This window comes from Battus philenor, unplaced genomic scaffold, assembly GCF_028537555.1.
Source record: "Battus philenor isolate CCGP_79_NKW_IND1 unplaced genomic scaffold, ilBatPhil1.0.hap1 SCAF_12, whole genome shotgun sequence".
Taxonomy (NCBI): domain Eukaryota; kingdom Metazoa; phylum Arthropoda; class Insecta; order Lepidoptera; family Papilionidae; genus Battus; species Battus philenor.
This window is the reverse complement of record NW_027181674.1, coordinates 9,893,804-9,910,667: the sequence shown is the minus strand read 5'-3', so window position 1 is coordinate 9,910,667 and position 16,864 is coordinate 9,893,804. Positions and strand designations below refer to the sequence as shown.

The 16,864-nt window shown below is 30.2% G+C and overlaps 1 protein-coding gene across 1 annotated transcript; it reads left to right on the top strand.

The window, feature by feature from the left end:
- The first annotated feature begins 3,252 nt into the window (after window positions 1-3,252).
- LOC137932730 (pyrokinin-1 receptor-like) lies at window positions 3,253-16,388 on the top strand. Its single transcript, XM_068776388.1, has 5 exons — window positions 3,253-3,309; window positions 11,807-12,690; window positions 13,330-13,550; window positions 14,502-14,616; window positions 15,966-16,388. The coding sequence occupies exons 2-5, from the start codon at window positions 11,901-11,903 to the stop codon at window positions 16,151-16,153; spliced, it is 1,314 nt and encodes a 437-aa protein (XP_068632489.1). The 5' UTR covers window positions 3,253-3,309; window positions 11,807-11,900; the 3' UTR covers window positions 16,154-16,388.
- The last annotated feature ends 476 nt before the right edge of the window (window positions 16,389-16,864 follow it).

Here is a 16,864-nt window from a genome sequence, read left to right as displayed (position 1 = left end):
CAAGAACCCACTACCGTCTAATCCTAACCTTGCCACCTTAGATTTTAAACTTTTACCGACTCATCAATTTTTTTTAAATTTAGTGTTAGGCTAACATCAGCAGAGAACTATCAAAATAGTTGTAATAGTTTTTATATTCAGAATTGCTATAAATTCTTCAGTAATGACGTTAGTAATAAAATAAACAAATAAAAAGATATTAAACTTGTACATAAAATAGCAAAGACATTCTGCCTGGCTATTAATTAATGTTTTTATAATATTATACATATGTTAAATAAACACGTAATAATTTATTGCATTTGTTCGTTACAATGAATAATAAGTGTTCTAAATCCCATTTTTAAATTATGGGTATTATTAAGTATGGACGTTATTGCCTTGTAAATAGGTGAAACGAGCACTGTGATTCCAAAAGACAACGTGTAAGACCCGTGACGATGGAGGGACTAATTTACTATCAACTAACTAAAACAGTCATGAAAATTAAATTTTTTGTTACAAAGGGAAAAGTAGGATAGAAATTTCGTATTTTGTGTTAACGTTTCCCCTACCCATGTCAATACAGTGATACACGGACATAACATAAAAAAACGTGAAAAGCCGTGTTGTAATTTTAATATATAAAAGAAAATACGAAGCATAATGCTATCGTCACAGATAACACCACAAATAACGTATCGTATCTTCGTCTTTCAGCGAAGGAAGACGGATGTATATACAAATAAGATAAATTATGGACATCAACGCACTAATTTTTAAGAAAAGAAATCCATCCAATAGTGTTCGTCAATCCTGATTTTGAACTGCTATTTTAAATTTAAAGCTTTTACACTTGTTCTCACTTTCTAATAACCCTGTAAAATTTGATCACTCTAAATGGTTTTATTACTTTTTTTCTTTTGGAATTCGACAGGTTAGTTACTTCTTGCTGTAAAAGAAAAATGCATAAGAAAAATAATTAATTTTATATGTTAATATCTGAATTTTGGAAGCTCTTTGTCTTAGTATATTGTCATTACGTTATTAATTATTTATGAAAACATTAACTTTTAGATAGAGGGTACTATACATTAATGCCCAGCGAATAAGTTACATATTTACGTCTTTATAGCTTTTTCTAGTAGACATGAAAAAAGTCTTGCATAAGTGGAATTACTACTAATACCAATTTTTTTCGAATTTAAACACACTCGGCAGACTTCCTCGATCATTAAAAGGAGCCCCGAAGTATCATTTGTAACGCATTCCAAAGATATTTCCACCATGTTCACAAAACCTAAGATATAGTGTTTATGACAAATTTAGTGCGATGAATATTGAAAATATTCTTTACTTAAATTTGTTAAGCGTATAACAAAAATATTAACTGCAAGCACAAAGAACGTGCAATAATGCTCTTAACGAATATACCTTACTGTGAAATTCACAAGTGCGAAACAAAAATTTCAATAACGTTCAAGAATCTTTAATTGTGATAAACCCAAAATTACATTGCGGATGTGTTAGTTTTCTTTTTAATGTATTAAACGTAGGTGTAATTCGACAAAAGCCACCTCGGTTCAAAAACGACGTTTGTTTACTACTTACGTTTACTTTAATTACTACAAAGTGATAGTCTTTGACTTAAAAGAGTTCAAACTATTTAGATTGAATCACATTTGCGGTATGCATTTTATGCCAGGTTATCTTATTAGGGGTCCAATATGGAAAGGTAATTGTGTCAAACAAAACAACTTATTCTAAAGAAAAACCTTTGAATTTGACTAACAAAAGACGGGCAGGTAAGATTTGTGACAATACGTGAAAGGAAATATATTTATTCTTCATCATTGTTTCAGCCCGTACACGCCGACTATAAGGCATAGGCCTCTCCCAATAATATATTATGAGAGGATATATCATAATTACCACGGTCAGTAGACGAGTTGGCGATCAATCAATAGCAATCCTATATAATTATAACACAAAGTGTGAATTATTTAATATTGTATCCTAGAACTTGAACCCGCGACCTACGATCGCAAGACCCAGTCCTCTATCACTGGACGACCACCGCTTAAAGCTATATTATTATATATTATGCACAACAATTATATTATATAACAATACCATTATTTATTAAATAATTAAATTGTTTAGAGTTCTATATCGTAGCGTTCAAGTTAGTGTTCGCCACTCCTCTTTTCTGTTCAATTTCTTATTAGGGATTATATTTAACTTAAGATTGTTAAGTGCAAAAACTGTTTTTAAATAATACCATTGAAACATTAATTGTTGGAGGATAATAATTAAAAATAATTTATAACTATTGTTTTATTTTTAAACTTATTTAATACATCGATCTAAATTTGGTTCTACGGAAATAAATAAACATATGCGGAATTAGGCGATTCTAATCAAGATTGTAAAAAACAAATATTCATTTTTGCTTAATCATTTATTACGTGAATTGAACACAACACTCACGCAATTTATTGTAACACATCCAAATTATATTCCGAAACTTTTAGCAGCATTTTCAAAATTCAAAAAGATTTCTGCAGTGCACCCCCATGGATACTCCAACATTAACACAATACATTACCGTAACTATTACAAAATTACAAGTAATTTATATTAAAAGGGATTTAAACATAGTAATTTATTTGAAACCAGTGACCAAATATATTATTTGGATGTTTTCAATTCGCCATTCCTTTGTTCAAATCATTCCATAATATGAGAAAAACATAAACTATGCTTAAATTCTATAACAATCGTTCTTTAATTAACAAAAATTCTACATCTTTACTATTACTAAATCCTGCTACTGACGTACTATGCAATGTTCTTCATATTTTGTTCGATCCAGACGTTTAGGCTTCTTTTTTTTTTCAAAGTCTTAATTAAACATTTTCAGAATTATCATTGATTTGCGTAAATAACTAAAACACGTGTGTATCCACTGCATTTTTTATTTTATTAATTCTTTATAAATATAACATTTGTGTCACTTTTGCTTAAAGACCTTAAGCTCCTGAAAATATGCAAGCCGCTCGAATATTGAAAACTATAAGATAGTACGTACGCAATCGGTGTCTGGAGCGGTCGCACGTTTGGCGCGTTATTTATTTATACTCGTAACACTCGTAGTCTATATAATTCGTAGTTTATTCTTGTTATTAATTAGAGATTCAATACTAGCATTTGAATTTTAAATAGTCACTAAGATCTTAGTAAAATATGTTACTTAGAACACAATAGAAATATAAATTGAATAATCTCATCTGTGCCACAGATCAACAGGATATTTAAACAATTTATTAAGTAAGTATATGGTTAAATCAGTATCATTCTTTATTATACCCTGAAATTTATAAAATATATGTATGTTGTTATTAATTATTTATATAATTAAATTTAATATACTGAATTTGCATTCTTATGACCTTTTTTTGCCTTAATCCGCTATTTATATATATACTCATGTATGAATTGGTTTAAAATTGTAATGTGAATTACAAAAAAATAATTTACGCGGATCAAACATGCTTGCCTACTGCTATCATGAGAAAATTGTCATAAAACAGAAATCTTAATTAAAATAGTACTTTGTTTAATAAAAATAATTCAGACAATAATAAACACGTCAATTAGTGAAGTCATTTTAGATGTCCAATATTAATTCAATCTTTTGTCTTATACAGTAGATTCAATAATGAATGGACGACAGACTTTTACAATGGCGGTTTTACACCATTGCTTGTAAACAGAAATAGGCGCGGAATAATAATTTTATAATTAATCATTTATTAAATAAGCCAAAACACGTCCAATCAAAACATTTGTTGTAAAATAACTGAACATTCAAAATGGCCGAATTAGTCGTCATAAATAAGGGATAATAAAAATATCTAAGAACATTTGCAATACGATTTGCAACAAGAACAAACTTTTTATAATAAATATCATAACATACCAATTCAAACTACTTTAAAGATCTTTAAACCTTTATAATACTTCATATCGATTATATAACTTTTCAAGTAAATAAAAATGTTAAGAAAAATACATTCTTTATCATTCAGAAAGACTCGTATAAATTTATTACTTGCTGTAATGTTATAATGTTCATAAATTTGTTGTACATTTAAAGTAGATACTTTCGTGCTGTTGAAAAAAATATTAAACAATATACCTACAAATAGAAAGCCTCTATTCATGTGACCAAAAAGTAATGCTTTAAAGTACTTATGTACATTTTTAAAAAACACGAAGCCCTTAATTCAAGTTAATTCTTTAAAAATATAAGAAAATTGCATATATTTTTCGATCTATATTTTAGTACACTGTAGATCGTCTTGTCAGTTTTATGTGGTAAGGTTCTAAGGAAAATAAAATCATTTTTATTGCCGAGCATTTTTCTAATTTTGTGTCATAAGTAATGAAATTATACATTGTGTTTAAATTATTGCAATTTATGTTTAATTATAAATTTTTAAATTATTTTCATGGGAAGTTTAACTGCAAAAAACTGTTTAAAACTGCGCTGGTAAAATGAATAAAAACTTTAAGTAACATTTATATTTGTTATAGTATGTGCGAGAATCTCGTCTTTTACAGACGCAAGATTTGTTTTATTATTAGTATTCTTTTTTGTACCTTTATCGACAACGTTGAGCTAAACTCGATTTGTACGAACGAAGAAGCACAAAATACTTGAAGTATAGGCGAATTCCGTGTTGAAATCAGTAAGTAACGAAAAAAACTTATTGTATAAAACTTAGTTTATTAATTTATGTACAACATAATTTTTGAAATGAATATATTAACTAAACATTCAACAAATATTAAAATCGTTTTGTCTGAAACTTTTCCATTAATGAAATAAATAAATAAGTATAACATAATACAATAACTTTATTTTACATTTCATCATTTAATATGCCAAGAACATTCTATGAAACAAATGCATTCATTAGAACATAATTTGCGATTCGAATGTATAAGTTTCATAAGTCACAGTTTTGGAGACAAAAAACATTCCTGATATAATTTTTTTTGAAAGGGAGCCATTGTCTTGTACAAAAAATCAATGCTTTTACCGACCTTATAAAATATTTTCACGGTGATATTATTATTCCCTAAAATTTTAATTGTTATTACCCAATATATTGCATACATGTATTTGAACAGTTATTATTTCTTTTGATACGCTTCAAAAGGAATAATAGCTCCGTCTTCTACGCAGATGTTATTAGTGTACATACTTGCACTTTAATAATATCACCGTCATTAGACGTATATATAAGATAACCTAAAATTTGGGGCCGACAATCGTACCTTGCAAATAAGCTGTGAAACATTAAAAAATCAAAAAACTTTAGCTGCTATTTTACCTAAAAGTTGTTACAAATTGGTTTAATATAGGATTTGAATTAAGTTCATATCAGATAAAATTAATTGACAGATAACTACATAATCAAGGTCGCGGGAAGTTGATGGATGCGGACAGCACCAGACCGGTTATAGTGGCAATCTTTGGTGGAGGCTCATGCCTTGCATTGAGCGTCTATTATATTATTTATAATGAATGAATGATATAACAAAGTTAAATATTTACACGTTACAAAAATGTTTATTTTATTTATATGAAATTTGAGTACATATCAGGTCATCAGATCAAAAAAAGAAGAAGAACTAATGTCAGTACAAGATAAAAACTCGCGTCAGTGGTAATAATAAAATATTCTTTTCTGAACAAGCTTACCGCATTGATACAATCAATAAATATATATATATATATTTAAAATTATTACATTTAGAAGCACGTTACTATTAGAAGAACGTTTTTCAAAATTTATTGAATCAAGAATCAAGTATTAATATTTTAAATAAGTATTCCAAAATATATTACTTAAAAAATGTGATAAAAATTTGGCATTTCCGTTCAGCGTGTTATACGATCGATCTTTACAGCATAATGTTTTTCCAATGCAATGGAAAGCAGCTCGTCAGACGACTATTTAATAAAACTATATCCTTTGTTGATTCCTGCAACAAATACTAGGACTCGATTAACCTTCAAAAGACATACTGGTACATCAAACAGCAGCTTCTCTCAGAACAAACATAGCTTTCTGTCCCAAATAAAACATATTTAAATATGTTTATGATGATCTTAACAATGTATAGATTGAGTTTTTTATTAATTCTCAGATTATCGGGCCTCTGCTAGAATTAATGTTATTAAAATACTTAATGAGTCATATATGTATTTCATTAACTCCGCAAATATGGACCCAACTTGATTATTGGATTCTCAAACCATTAATATATTATTTTAGTCGTTTTTAAGAGTTAGATAATTATTGATGTTCTAAGCTGTGTAACAAATAAAAAATGTCTTCCACCATCACTCCAGGCCGGTACAGTTAACAAACTGATACATCACATATCCCTATAATGAGGAAAAGCTGTGCGGATTTTTTTTTATCTCAAAACCCTTTGCCAGCATCATATTGTTTATTTGTTGGTTTTATTTAAGCTATAAAACTTTTTCCCGTTATTTATACAGGTTTTTCTAGATTTATGATTTTAAAGGACGGCTTTCAAACCATTAACGAGGTCTTTTTTTAATTGTCTGAATGCTAGACTATTCATTATAATATTATAATGCATGTTTGAAAACAAGATGTAAATAATTTATAATTCAGTACAAATGCTTAATTAGTATTAATTTAAAGTTAAATTAATATCATAACATTGACTCTACGAAAATTCGCAATTATTAAAAAAATACCTGCTCTTTTTGAAGTAAAGTAAAAGTTAAATAAATTTTTATCAACGCCTTAAATGCCTTTATTCTATTCTGCGCCAATGAGTTCCTTTCAATTTCCGGGCGCACGCGATCTCATATAAGAAATAAAACTGATTATTACTCCAAAACAAGTTTATTCGATTGTTTCATTTAACCTCAATACATGGAATATTTAGTGGTATATTATCTGAAAACGACGAATCATGATACGTTTTTTCATTAAGAGTGAAATATTTTCAATGCAAAGATTTTTGCTTTCCTGGAATTCTAGTTTACATCAAAATTATTTCAGAGAAGTTACGAAGCATAAAAACTTCAGATATTTTAGATATTTACATATATAAATTAGGTTCAGTTAAGTTTGTAAACTATCATGCATTCAACTTATATGTCGTTTAGTTGTTGCAATGATAATGTTTAAACCTTAGTAAGAGTATTAAAATATAATCGGTAAAAATTATTTAAAATATTGTCAGTATCAACGATCAATATTTCTATGACTATAATTATACACCGGAATTATATTCATAGTAAAAAAAAATGCCTCACTGCAAAGATAATATTCAACAGAAATGTAATATTATTATTTTACTACTCTGAAATACTACAAATACTTACCGTGGCAATTGTTAAATATATTTTTAGTTTTATTTTATAATTTAACCTGTAGCTAATTTTTATACTACATATATTTAAGTACAAAGTAGCTAGTTAGAAACTGGACATGTTTTATTCATTATTTTGTTATATCTTTATTACTCTAGTTCTCAATAATGATCAATTAAACTTAATCTAGAAACTTAAACTTAACCTTTATTTAGAGTATCAGACTTGTCACTCTCGTGCAATTTACATTTTAACCAAACCCAGAGGAATTCCTTTGCAAGATGTAAATCTTTATCTTTAATAAATTTATTTACACGAGTAAGTAATCTTTTTATGAATTATAGGTAATAAAAAAATTGGAATACATTTATAATTAATATTTAGTTAGATTTTTTACGTACGTTTACAATACTTAATATGTAGGATTATTTGTTACAATTTTACAACTGTTTTAGTTATTTTTATGCAATAAATATTCTCAGCCGGTTACTAGTAATAGCTAAAGTAGCAACAAAATAATATAGCACGAATTTCCGTTTAAGATTTCATTTTGGTTTATTTGAATACAATGACATGACACTTTGAACTTGAACGCACAGAATTTCTACAAAAATAAAATTTAAATTCACAACAACGTATCAGACGAATATACTTTTAAAAAAAAAGGCTTATACACCTTAGAATAATACGATGAATTTCAGTTCCTTGCGTGCTTAAATCTTCGCGGCCTTACATGTTCAAATTTCATACAAGGAACTTTCTTTTTGCGAAAATTCATGAGATTATTAAGTTTTACCTCCTAATTTTCATAAAAAAAACGATAACATTTTGTTAATCTCTAATAAAAGTAACAGGAGTAATGTTATATAGAGATTTGTAAATCATTTTTTTATGATTCTTGATGAATTATTATAAAATTGTTCTAATTCCAATGAAATTATTAATAAACGTTAATTATGGATATCCATTCAGGCTTCAACAGAGGTATGATTTGACCTTTTATAAATTCGACCGTGATGCGAAATCGGAATTAGCAAAAATGTTTATTGTATATTTCCTTAATAATAAAAAGCCTTCAAGCGTTTTTTGTCTCCCAGGCGGCAGTTCTATCTATTTGTGCATATTTCTTGTTCGGGTCTTATATGTCGGACACAAAAATTGAACTTGTATTGTCTTGTGTAGTTTCTAAATTTACCAAATATATACATAAAGGGTGGATTAAATCGTCAACACGTACTAACAAAACTGGAGGCATTAAAGTATAATATAACAATGGGACTATTACTACAGCAAATGCTTGCTAACAATCTGATTTCATCTATACCGATTGGTTTGGAACCTACCAAAGTACGAAAAAGAAGCCAAACAGGAAACGTTCACATCTATTTTCTTTATGACTATTAAATTGAACAAATTCTAACCTAGCTTGGCGGCCAAGGCAACATGGACGCAGAGATTGGGCTGAAAAACATTAATGAATCCACCTGTTGGGCTCACTGATTATTTTTTTACACCTGAGGGGCTCCATTTTTAATTGTATATATACTATAAGCTAACGATGGTGAACATTGACGATGATATATACAATTCTAACATAATTTTTTTTTATATGGTCCCCGCTGTTGGTGACCTCTTGTTCCCCTATCTCGTGTGGGACAGGGACTTTTTAATTCTAGTAATTTATTCATTTCTTTTTTTTTTATTATTATCATTCTTCTCTTTCATATCATCTTATCTGTCGTACTATTTCTTTCATTCTACAATTTTCCCATTTCATTTCATTCCATTAGCCATACATTCATCCTCAACCACTACATTCTAGGTATCCTTTCTATTTTATTTTGCAACATTATTTATTTTTACCTATTGCATTTATTACCACCTTCCTGCAGTAGCTGAGGAAGCATACTCTCTCCCCTTCGTCTTGCATGATGGCCGAGATATTCCTTTCTTCTATCTTTTTGCCCATCCGGCATTCGGAATCTGCGCGCAGTCTTCCGAACGCCGGACAGTGGGCCACAAGGTGGACCACGGTCTTGCCCACGCCCGGTTCACAGAAGCACGAGGGGTCCTCCTTGAGCTTGAACCTGTGAAGGTACTCAGAGAACCCCCCTTGACCCGTGAAGAGCTGGGCCAAGACCGTATCCATCTCGACACTGCGGAGCACGCGGTAGGCTGAAGTGACGTCCGGGAAAAATATCCTCGTCACTGAAGCCGTCGTTCCTTCCATATACCTCCTGTTCCATTCGTCGAGCGACTCCAGTCTCAGTTGTCGCTTGACGAATGAAACGGGGCATCTCTCATATTCAGGTCTTCTTTTGCTCTTTAGGGCCGCGTCCTTGATCATATAATATTTCCATTTTGGTAACAATCGACTCCTATAAATATTTTAGTTGTTAAACTACATAAAAATTATATATTGCATTTATGCCAAAGGGTATTTAGGATCTGTGGTACAATATTTCAGGTAAATACAAATATTTGTGTTCAGTTAATTGATGCTCAAGTAAAGTGTTTCTCCCTTATGGCGTGTATTTACATTATTAGAACATTTGGAGCATTGCTTCAATAACAGATCATTATTGTAATGTAATTTTTCAAATGGATGTAATACAAGTGAATGCAAATACTATTACCGGTACATTAACATAAGTAGTGTACTTCTACACTGAATATCATGAGCGTAAATCTACGAAAACTTTAATTTTGTTTTCACACTATATATACATTCCAAAATAACGCTCTAACGTTTCCTCCGTGTATTCTTTATCTGCGTTTTTATTCAAAACTGGCGATCCGATTACATTGTCGCTATTGCATTCACAAATACTTGATCTATTGCTATCGAAAAAACAATAATAATAAAACAAGTGAAGTATTACAGACTGATAATTTATTGATTCAATGCCTTAATAAAAATATGAATACTAACAAAAAAATCTAATTCGTACACTGGAAGACTTTAGTAATAGTAATTTCTTTTCACCGTAAGAATCTTCCTTCTGTTTTCATAAAAATTTAAAAAAAATACCCTAGTCTGTTGAGCCGTTCCCAAGTTTTGTACGTAGCAACACACCTCTTGTTCTTTTCAGTCGATAGATGCCCACTGCTGGGCACAGACCTCCCCCAAAGATCGACGCTATGGTGAGGCCGGTCTTACGCTGCCTGCATCCAGCGACGTCCCGCGACCTTAACTATGTCGTCGGTTCACCTAGCGTGGAGCCTGCAAACACCGCATCTACTAGCGACTCTCACTCTACGAGGTCTGACTCTATGAGCAATTCTTCAAAGTACGTCCGTGACCTTTTTTTTTCTGGAAATTTCCTCATTTCGGATTCGCAGTATATACAGACACAAACACACACACTTATATACACAAACACATACACTTACATATATATATATATACATATATATATATATATATATATATATATATACAATTACAGTCACCCACCCTGCTATGTCTGTACACATATTTTCGCTGATTCTTACAGTTTCAAATAAGATACCTATTATCCACGGATTGTCGAATCAAACAAAGCTATTGTAATATATTATTCTAACAACAAGAAACAAAAAATTTCTTGAAGAAATACATTTTAGAAGCATAAAAATATAAATGCTGGACATCGGATACCGTTTGCTGTTAACAATTGATAACGTTATAATGGCGCCATTTTATTTTCATTTAACACTGTAAACGTGACTGCGCTTGTAATAATCGAAAATTCTCTCATGACTCGAAGCGTTGCAAGCTGTTCATTTAAACTGGCTAATACAGTTATGGGAAATGTTTTTATATGAAGTGAAATATTCCTTTAACTGACTTTAAATGAATGTTATTTTGTTTAATTAATATGAAAATATTATTCGAGAAGATATTTTCGTAACAAAACGCTTTTAAAAGTCTTATGGATAATATGTAAACATTTAAGTTTATTAATACTTTCATCATAAATACATTTTAATGTAATGTGTTAATATTATATTAAAAAGGAAATATAAGCTTTTTTGGTCACAATGTTAATATAAATTAAAAAAAAAGTTTTGGTAATAAAGTATTATATATCAAATTGAGCCAAGCTTTATATATATATATATATATATATATATATATATATTAGTGCCTTCAATTGATATCAAAAGTAATATTAAAACGCTCACTTGGCACAAGATAGGTAAATAAATTTCTTTTTCAGTTTATTGTTTTCGTTTTTACAATACAATACTCACTCACATACATATGTGGACAGGCATTAACATGGCTAAATATAAAGCATTGCATTTTTAATTATAAAATATAGTATAATCAACAATTATTTAAAAAAACGACGGCGCCAATAGATGACAGCAGCGGTAAACAATTTTGTCGTTGATAATCTATTTCTGTTCCAGAATCAACGAACTGAAAAGAGAAAATGTGTTCAAGAAAATAAAATGAATAAGCAGCATTTACGATAACATGAACAGAAGATAAAAAGCAAACATTATGGGTCTTATAGTCAATGGTTCAAATGTGTCGCAAGTTGCCAATTTGGGGTCTGTGGATCCTACCCTTGTCTTCGGACCGCAGCGAGACTCGTTGTACATAGTTTTGCCGATTACGATAACCTATACAATTATATTTATAACAGGAGTCATTGGAAACATTTTAACATGTACAGTCATTGTTCGCAACAAGAGTTTGCGGACGGCAACTAATTACTATCTAATTAGCTTAGCTATATCTGATCTTCTTTTGTTAATAAGTGGCATGCCCCAGGAGGTTTACTCAATCTGGTCGAAATGGCCCTACATATTTGGACAAACCTTCTGTGTGCTTCGAGGTCTAGCGGCAGAGACATCAACCAACGCTAGTGTTCTAACCATAACATTATTTACTATTGAGCGATATTTAGCGATTTGTCATCCGTTCGTTTCACATAAAATGTCCAAGTTATCAAGAGCAATAAGGCATGTAATTTTTTTGTGGATATGTTCATTTATATTAGCGTTACCGCAAGCTCTACAGTTTGGACTGCGGGATCATCAAGGGGTCATTATGTGTCTACAAACACAAGTAATAATCCCGCATTCATTCGAAATATCTACATTCTTCTTCTTTTTTGCCCCGATGATTGCTATAACGGTCCTCTATTCATTGATTGGATTGCGACTGAAAAATTCTCAGGTTGGACGAAATGATAACCAATGTGAAAATCTAGTTAGACACTTACCTTCGTTAGATAGAATAAGAATAAAAAATCATCAATCGACGGAGAGAGTCGTCAAAATGTTGGGTAAGTCTACATTTATCATTATATCGCGTGCCTTAATATTTTCTGCAGCGTTCGGTTTTAAGTTGTACGATTGTACCAAACAAAAATTTTTAACTGGCAAATTACAATTTAACCTTATATCAGTTGTTTGTGCTGTTTTTATAATTATGGCGTTTCTTTTATTAAAATTTATGCAAAATAATCACATTATTTAAATGTTTTTGTTCATCGATACATATTCATACATATTTTTATCAAGATAATTTATCTGTAATATAAAACCGACAAAACTTGCATGTGAATACAAATTATATTTTAGATCCACTTTGGCGTAAAATTTTCGAGAAAGTAATGTTATACATAAAACCAAAAAAAATTTCATAGTTTTCCATCAAATTGAATCGTCTATCAATTTAGACGCAGCGTAAGTAGGCTTCCCTCTTGATGGACCGACTACTAAGATCGGGGAATGTCAATTGATACAGGCAGTGCAAGACCGGTGATTGTGTCTTACAATCGGTAGCTATTGGCTGATATGATGATAATTCATTTCTATGAACACTAAATCACATTGATTAGTCATCATAATTAAGTTTTCGAATTTATGACAGTTACAAGCTGCATACTTTTAATCATTTTTTATTACGTTTATATTGGCAGTTGCTGTAGTGGTTGCATTCTTTGTGTGTTGGGCCCCATTCCACGCACAAAGGTTGGTCGCTATATATGGAACTCGAGAAGACCACCACGCAAAATCGCCGATCCTTCTCGACATTTACTCTGTTCTCACGTATATTTCAGGAGTTTTTTATTACATGTCCACGTGCGTTAATCCTATTTTTTACCACATCATGTCGCACAAGTTCCGCGATGCCTTCAAGGTACGTTATTCTTTAAAGTATCATGTTATTTGTACAATACATTTTTTACTTAATATTTTATTGTATCAGACTTGTTCGCCTCAGTTCAATCTACCAATAATTTTGAAATACACGTTACAATAATCTTACCAATTACTTAAAAGTAATATTCATCATCAGCTAATAGACGCCCATTGCAAAACAGGGAGGACTGTACAAAAATTGTGACAATGAACGTTCTCGCACTTTCTGACCCAGCGACTTCCCGCGACCTTGACTAAAATAAACATAGTGATCTTTCAATATTACAATAATTAATGTAAAAAATATATATGTATATACATAAATAGATAAATAGATATATATTCTGATCCTTGATACTGTGTTCAAATCGAAGTTCAATCGGTTCACTGTTAAATAGAACTAAATTATGTCAAGCTAAATAATCGAAGAAACGCATTTGTTAACCTAATTTTAACTTTTTTTATTTAAAAAAAATATCTTAGAGGCCCTCAAATATACATAATAGACTTGAGATGATTATTTTTTAAAGAATATTGTGAATTAAAATGTTTTGTTTTCTATCATATATACGTGTTTTCATCGTAGCTACACAACCTTAAAAAAAATTTGCAACCGGTATTTGACTATTACATAGCTGACTGTGAAATTTCCGAAAAGTGCAATATCTGTGTATATTTCAAACAACTTATAATTAACGATCGTATAGCTATAATTCTCAATAAGATGTCATTGCAATTTTTCTAACATAAATTTCACAGTATTTATTTTTAAAACTGTTTTATAAACCTGTATCATCAGCATTGTGCCAAATTATGGCTTTCTTTTTTACAGTGGCTAAAAGCGATGTTAAAAATATTTTTGTAATACTTATAACTGTTATTTCATAGTATACACTACTACACTACTTTGTATTGCGTGAAATATTTAATTTACGATATTATATTACAGAATTCATTGGCGAATTGGTGCCACCGTAATAATAAGGAATGTGCACAGAAGACAGGTTTTTACACAGCAATGCCACATTCACAAAGAACTCTTTGTAGTAGCAAGAAAAGTTCAGGTAAAATTCTTTTAAAAATTTATTAACAACAAAAGTTTACAGTACTCTTTAAAAGTAGCATAAACACGTATTATAAGGTTACAAATAAAATACTAACACTCTTTCTATTCTGAAACTGATACAGGTCAAAATTAGAGTATCCTAAATTTTTCTATACTTAACAGTACAATTGGCTCTGGTATATCTTTTATATTATTTAAAACAAATAAGCTAATAACCAGCTCATGATAATAATAAGTCACCTGCTCTTAATCATCATACAACGTGAGGAAAGAAAAGAAAGAGTTGTCGATCTGTATAGAAATAAAAAACAAAGCATTACTCTCTTGCCTCTAACACGCGACAACTGAAATTAGAAATGTCAACTACACTGGATTGCATTAAGCAGTTATTCAAATTCAGGTTTAATTTCAATTTAAAAGATAGTCTACCTGACGCAAACTTCTGAGGAAAATTTACATACGGTGGATAGGTAAAAATAAATAAAGCAAACTCTTCTTTATTGTATGTTATTAGCCAAAATTTGGAAATTTATATATATTATTTTACACGTGTAAAGTTCCCCGTTTGCGACAAACATTATATTGAACAGTATGTAGACCCTTCGACATCCCGCCAGTTTGACTCCGCAATGGCTGCCGTTTCGTAAAGGGTATCTTTCATTTTAATGTTTCAAAGAATTCGGCTTAGTATCATAAATATTCGAGATACCACAAGGTAGATTTATCACCTTTACAGATGTTTGTTCCCCCAAATTTCACATAACAATTATGTATTGGATGTTGGTAACGTTGCTACGTACCAGTGGGACTATGTACTTTAGTTAAAGCAAGGAATATCTTGCTACTCAGGCTCCGATAAATTGTAAAAAATAATTCAAACGTCTAAAGTAATTGCAAATTTCTTTAGTAATGTTTCGTCTATATCCAAAATCCTTTATTATATCTTAGTTGTTAAAAAAATACCATTATTTGAAAGATGAATAAAAAGTTTCCGAGCTCTCCATCTCCCCTTTGTTCAGAATGTCCCGAAAGCTCGACTATATTTACGTTATCTGTTAATTTTAACAGCACACAAACATTTAAAAAACAGTAGCAAGAAAGATTTATACGAATAACTCCTGCTTAATAAATGTACATTTATTGTAAACTTTCGTAAATGGATGTATAACAAGATTAAAAGCAAATATTTTCTCATTGAGCGCACTGTATATTACGCTTTATATTTGATATCAAATGCAGAAACGAATGATTGATGACTAAAAAACAAAAACTCTTCATTTCTGTTAATATCATGATGACCCCGTCTCACATTTATATATTAATTAACACTGTTTTGCTATTTTTCAGAAAAATCTAATGGGAATCGGTCTCCGAAAACAAGAAGTATTGAAATTCCAGAGAAAACTGTAAATTTTCCAAAAGAACTAAATTGTCTCGAATTTAAGAGGAGATTGACCACAGAAATTGAATTGAAAAATATTACCAACCATTCGTTGGAAAAGATCCTAAATGTAGAACTAAATCAGGCGACATAGATGTTGGAAAGTGAAGTAACTACGCTCTGGCTTTGCTTTTCAACACGATGATGCAAAAAATACCTCGTACTTGATGGTATTATTTATTTTACAGATTTTGCTATTGCTTAAATAAAAATTTTAATGAAACTATATATTGAAATCAAACTTAGTGTGATAAATTAATGTGCACGCAAAATGTGTACATAAATAGGGAACGTTTCAATGTCTGGTTAAATTAGTTTTATAATATTGTAATTGTAACACCGATTAAAACAGGGTTATACATAAATACCGTAATTACATAACTTGTAATAAATTCCATCGATGCTTGTAAGCACTTTTAGAAACAACTCGTTGTCGATGAAAGAACTATTGTGTTGATCATTTATTTAAATATTATTAAAATATTTAGTAAACCATAATTGTGATATTACAATACTTATAATTAACAGTAAATATGAAAATCATTTAAATGTTACTATTTTATTGTATATAAGAAAGAACAACAAATTGCTCAAATTTAATATAGATCGAATCTATTACATCGTACGTATATAAATCCAATGAACTTGAGTAAACAGTGCACTTTTGGAGAATTATATTTAGAATAGAGAGTATCTTTATTTATTTAAAGAGTTCATTTGACTCTTGGACTATAATCCAATTATATAACCAATCACGCCGAAGTGCGACCCCCTTGGGTATCTTCGATGCGTGCGTATGCAAACC

Excerpts from the sequence above, each read along its gene's own strand:
- LOC137932730 (XM_068776388.1), top strand. The coding sequence starts at position 11,901 with ATGGGTCTTATAGTCAATGGTTCAAATGTGTCGCAAGTTGCCAATTTG. Across the intron at positions 13,551-14,501 it reads AGTTCCGCGATGCCTTCAAG|AATTCATTGGCGAATTGGTG; the intron begins GTACGTTATTCT and ends ATTATATTACAG. Across the intron at positions 14,617-15,965 it reads TAGTAGCAAGAAAAGTTCAG|AAAAATCTAATGGGAATCGG; the intron begins GTAAAATTCTTT and ends GCTATTTTTCAG.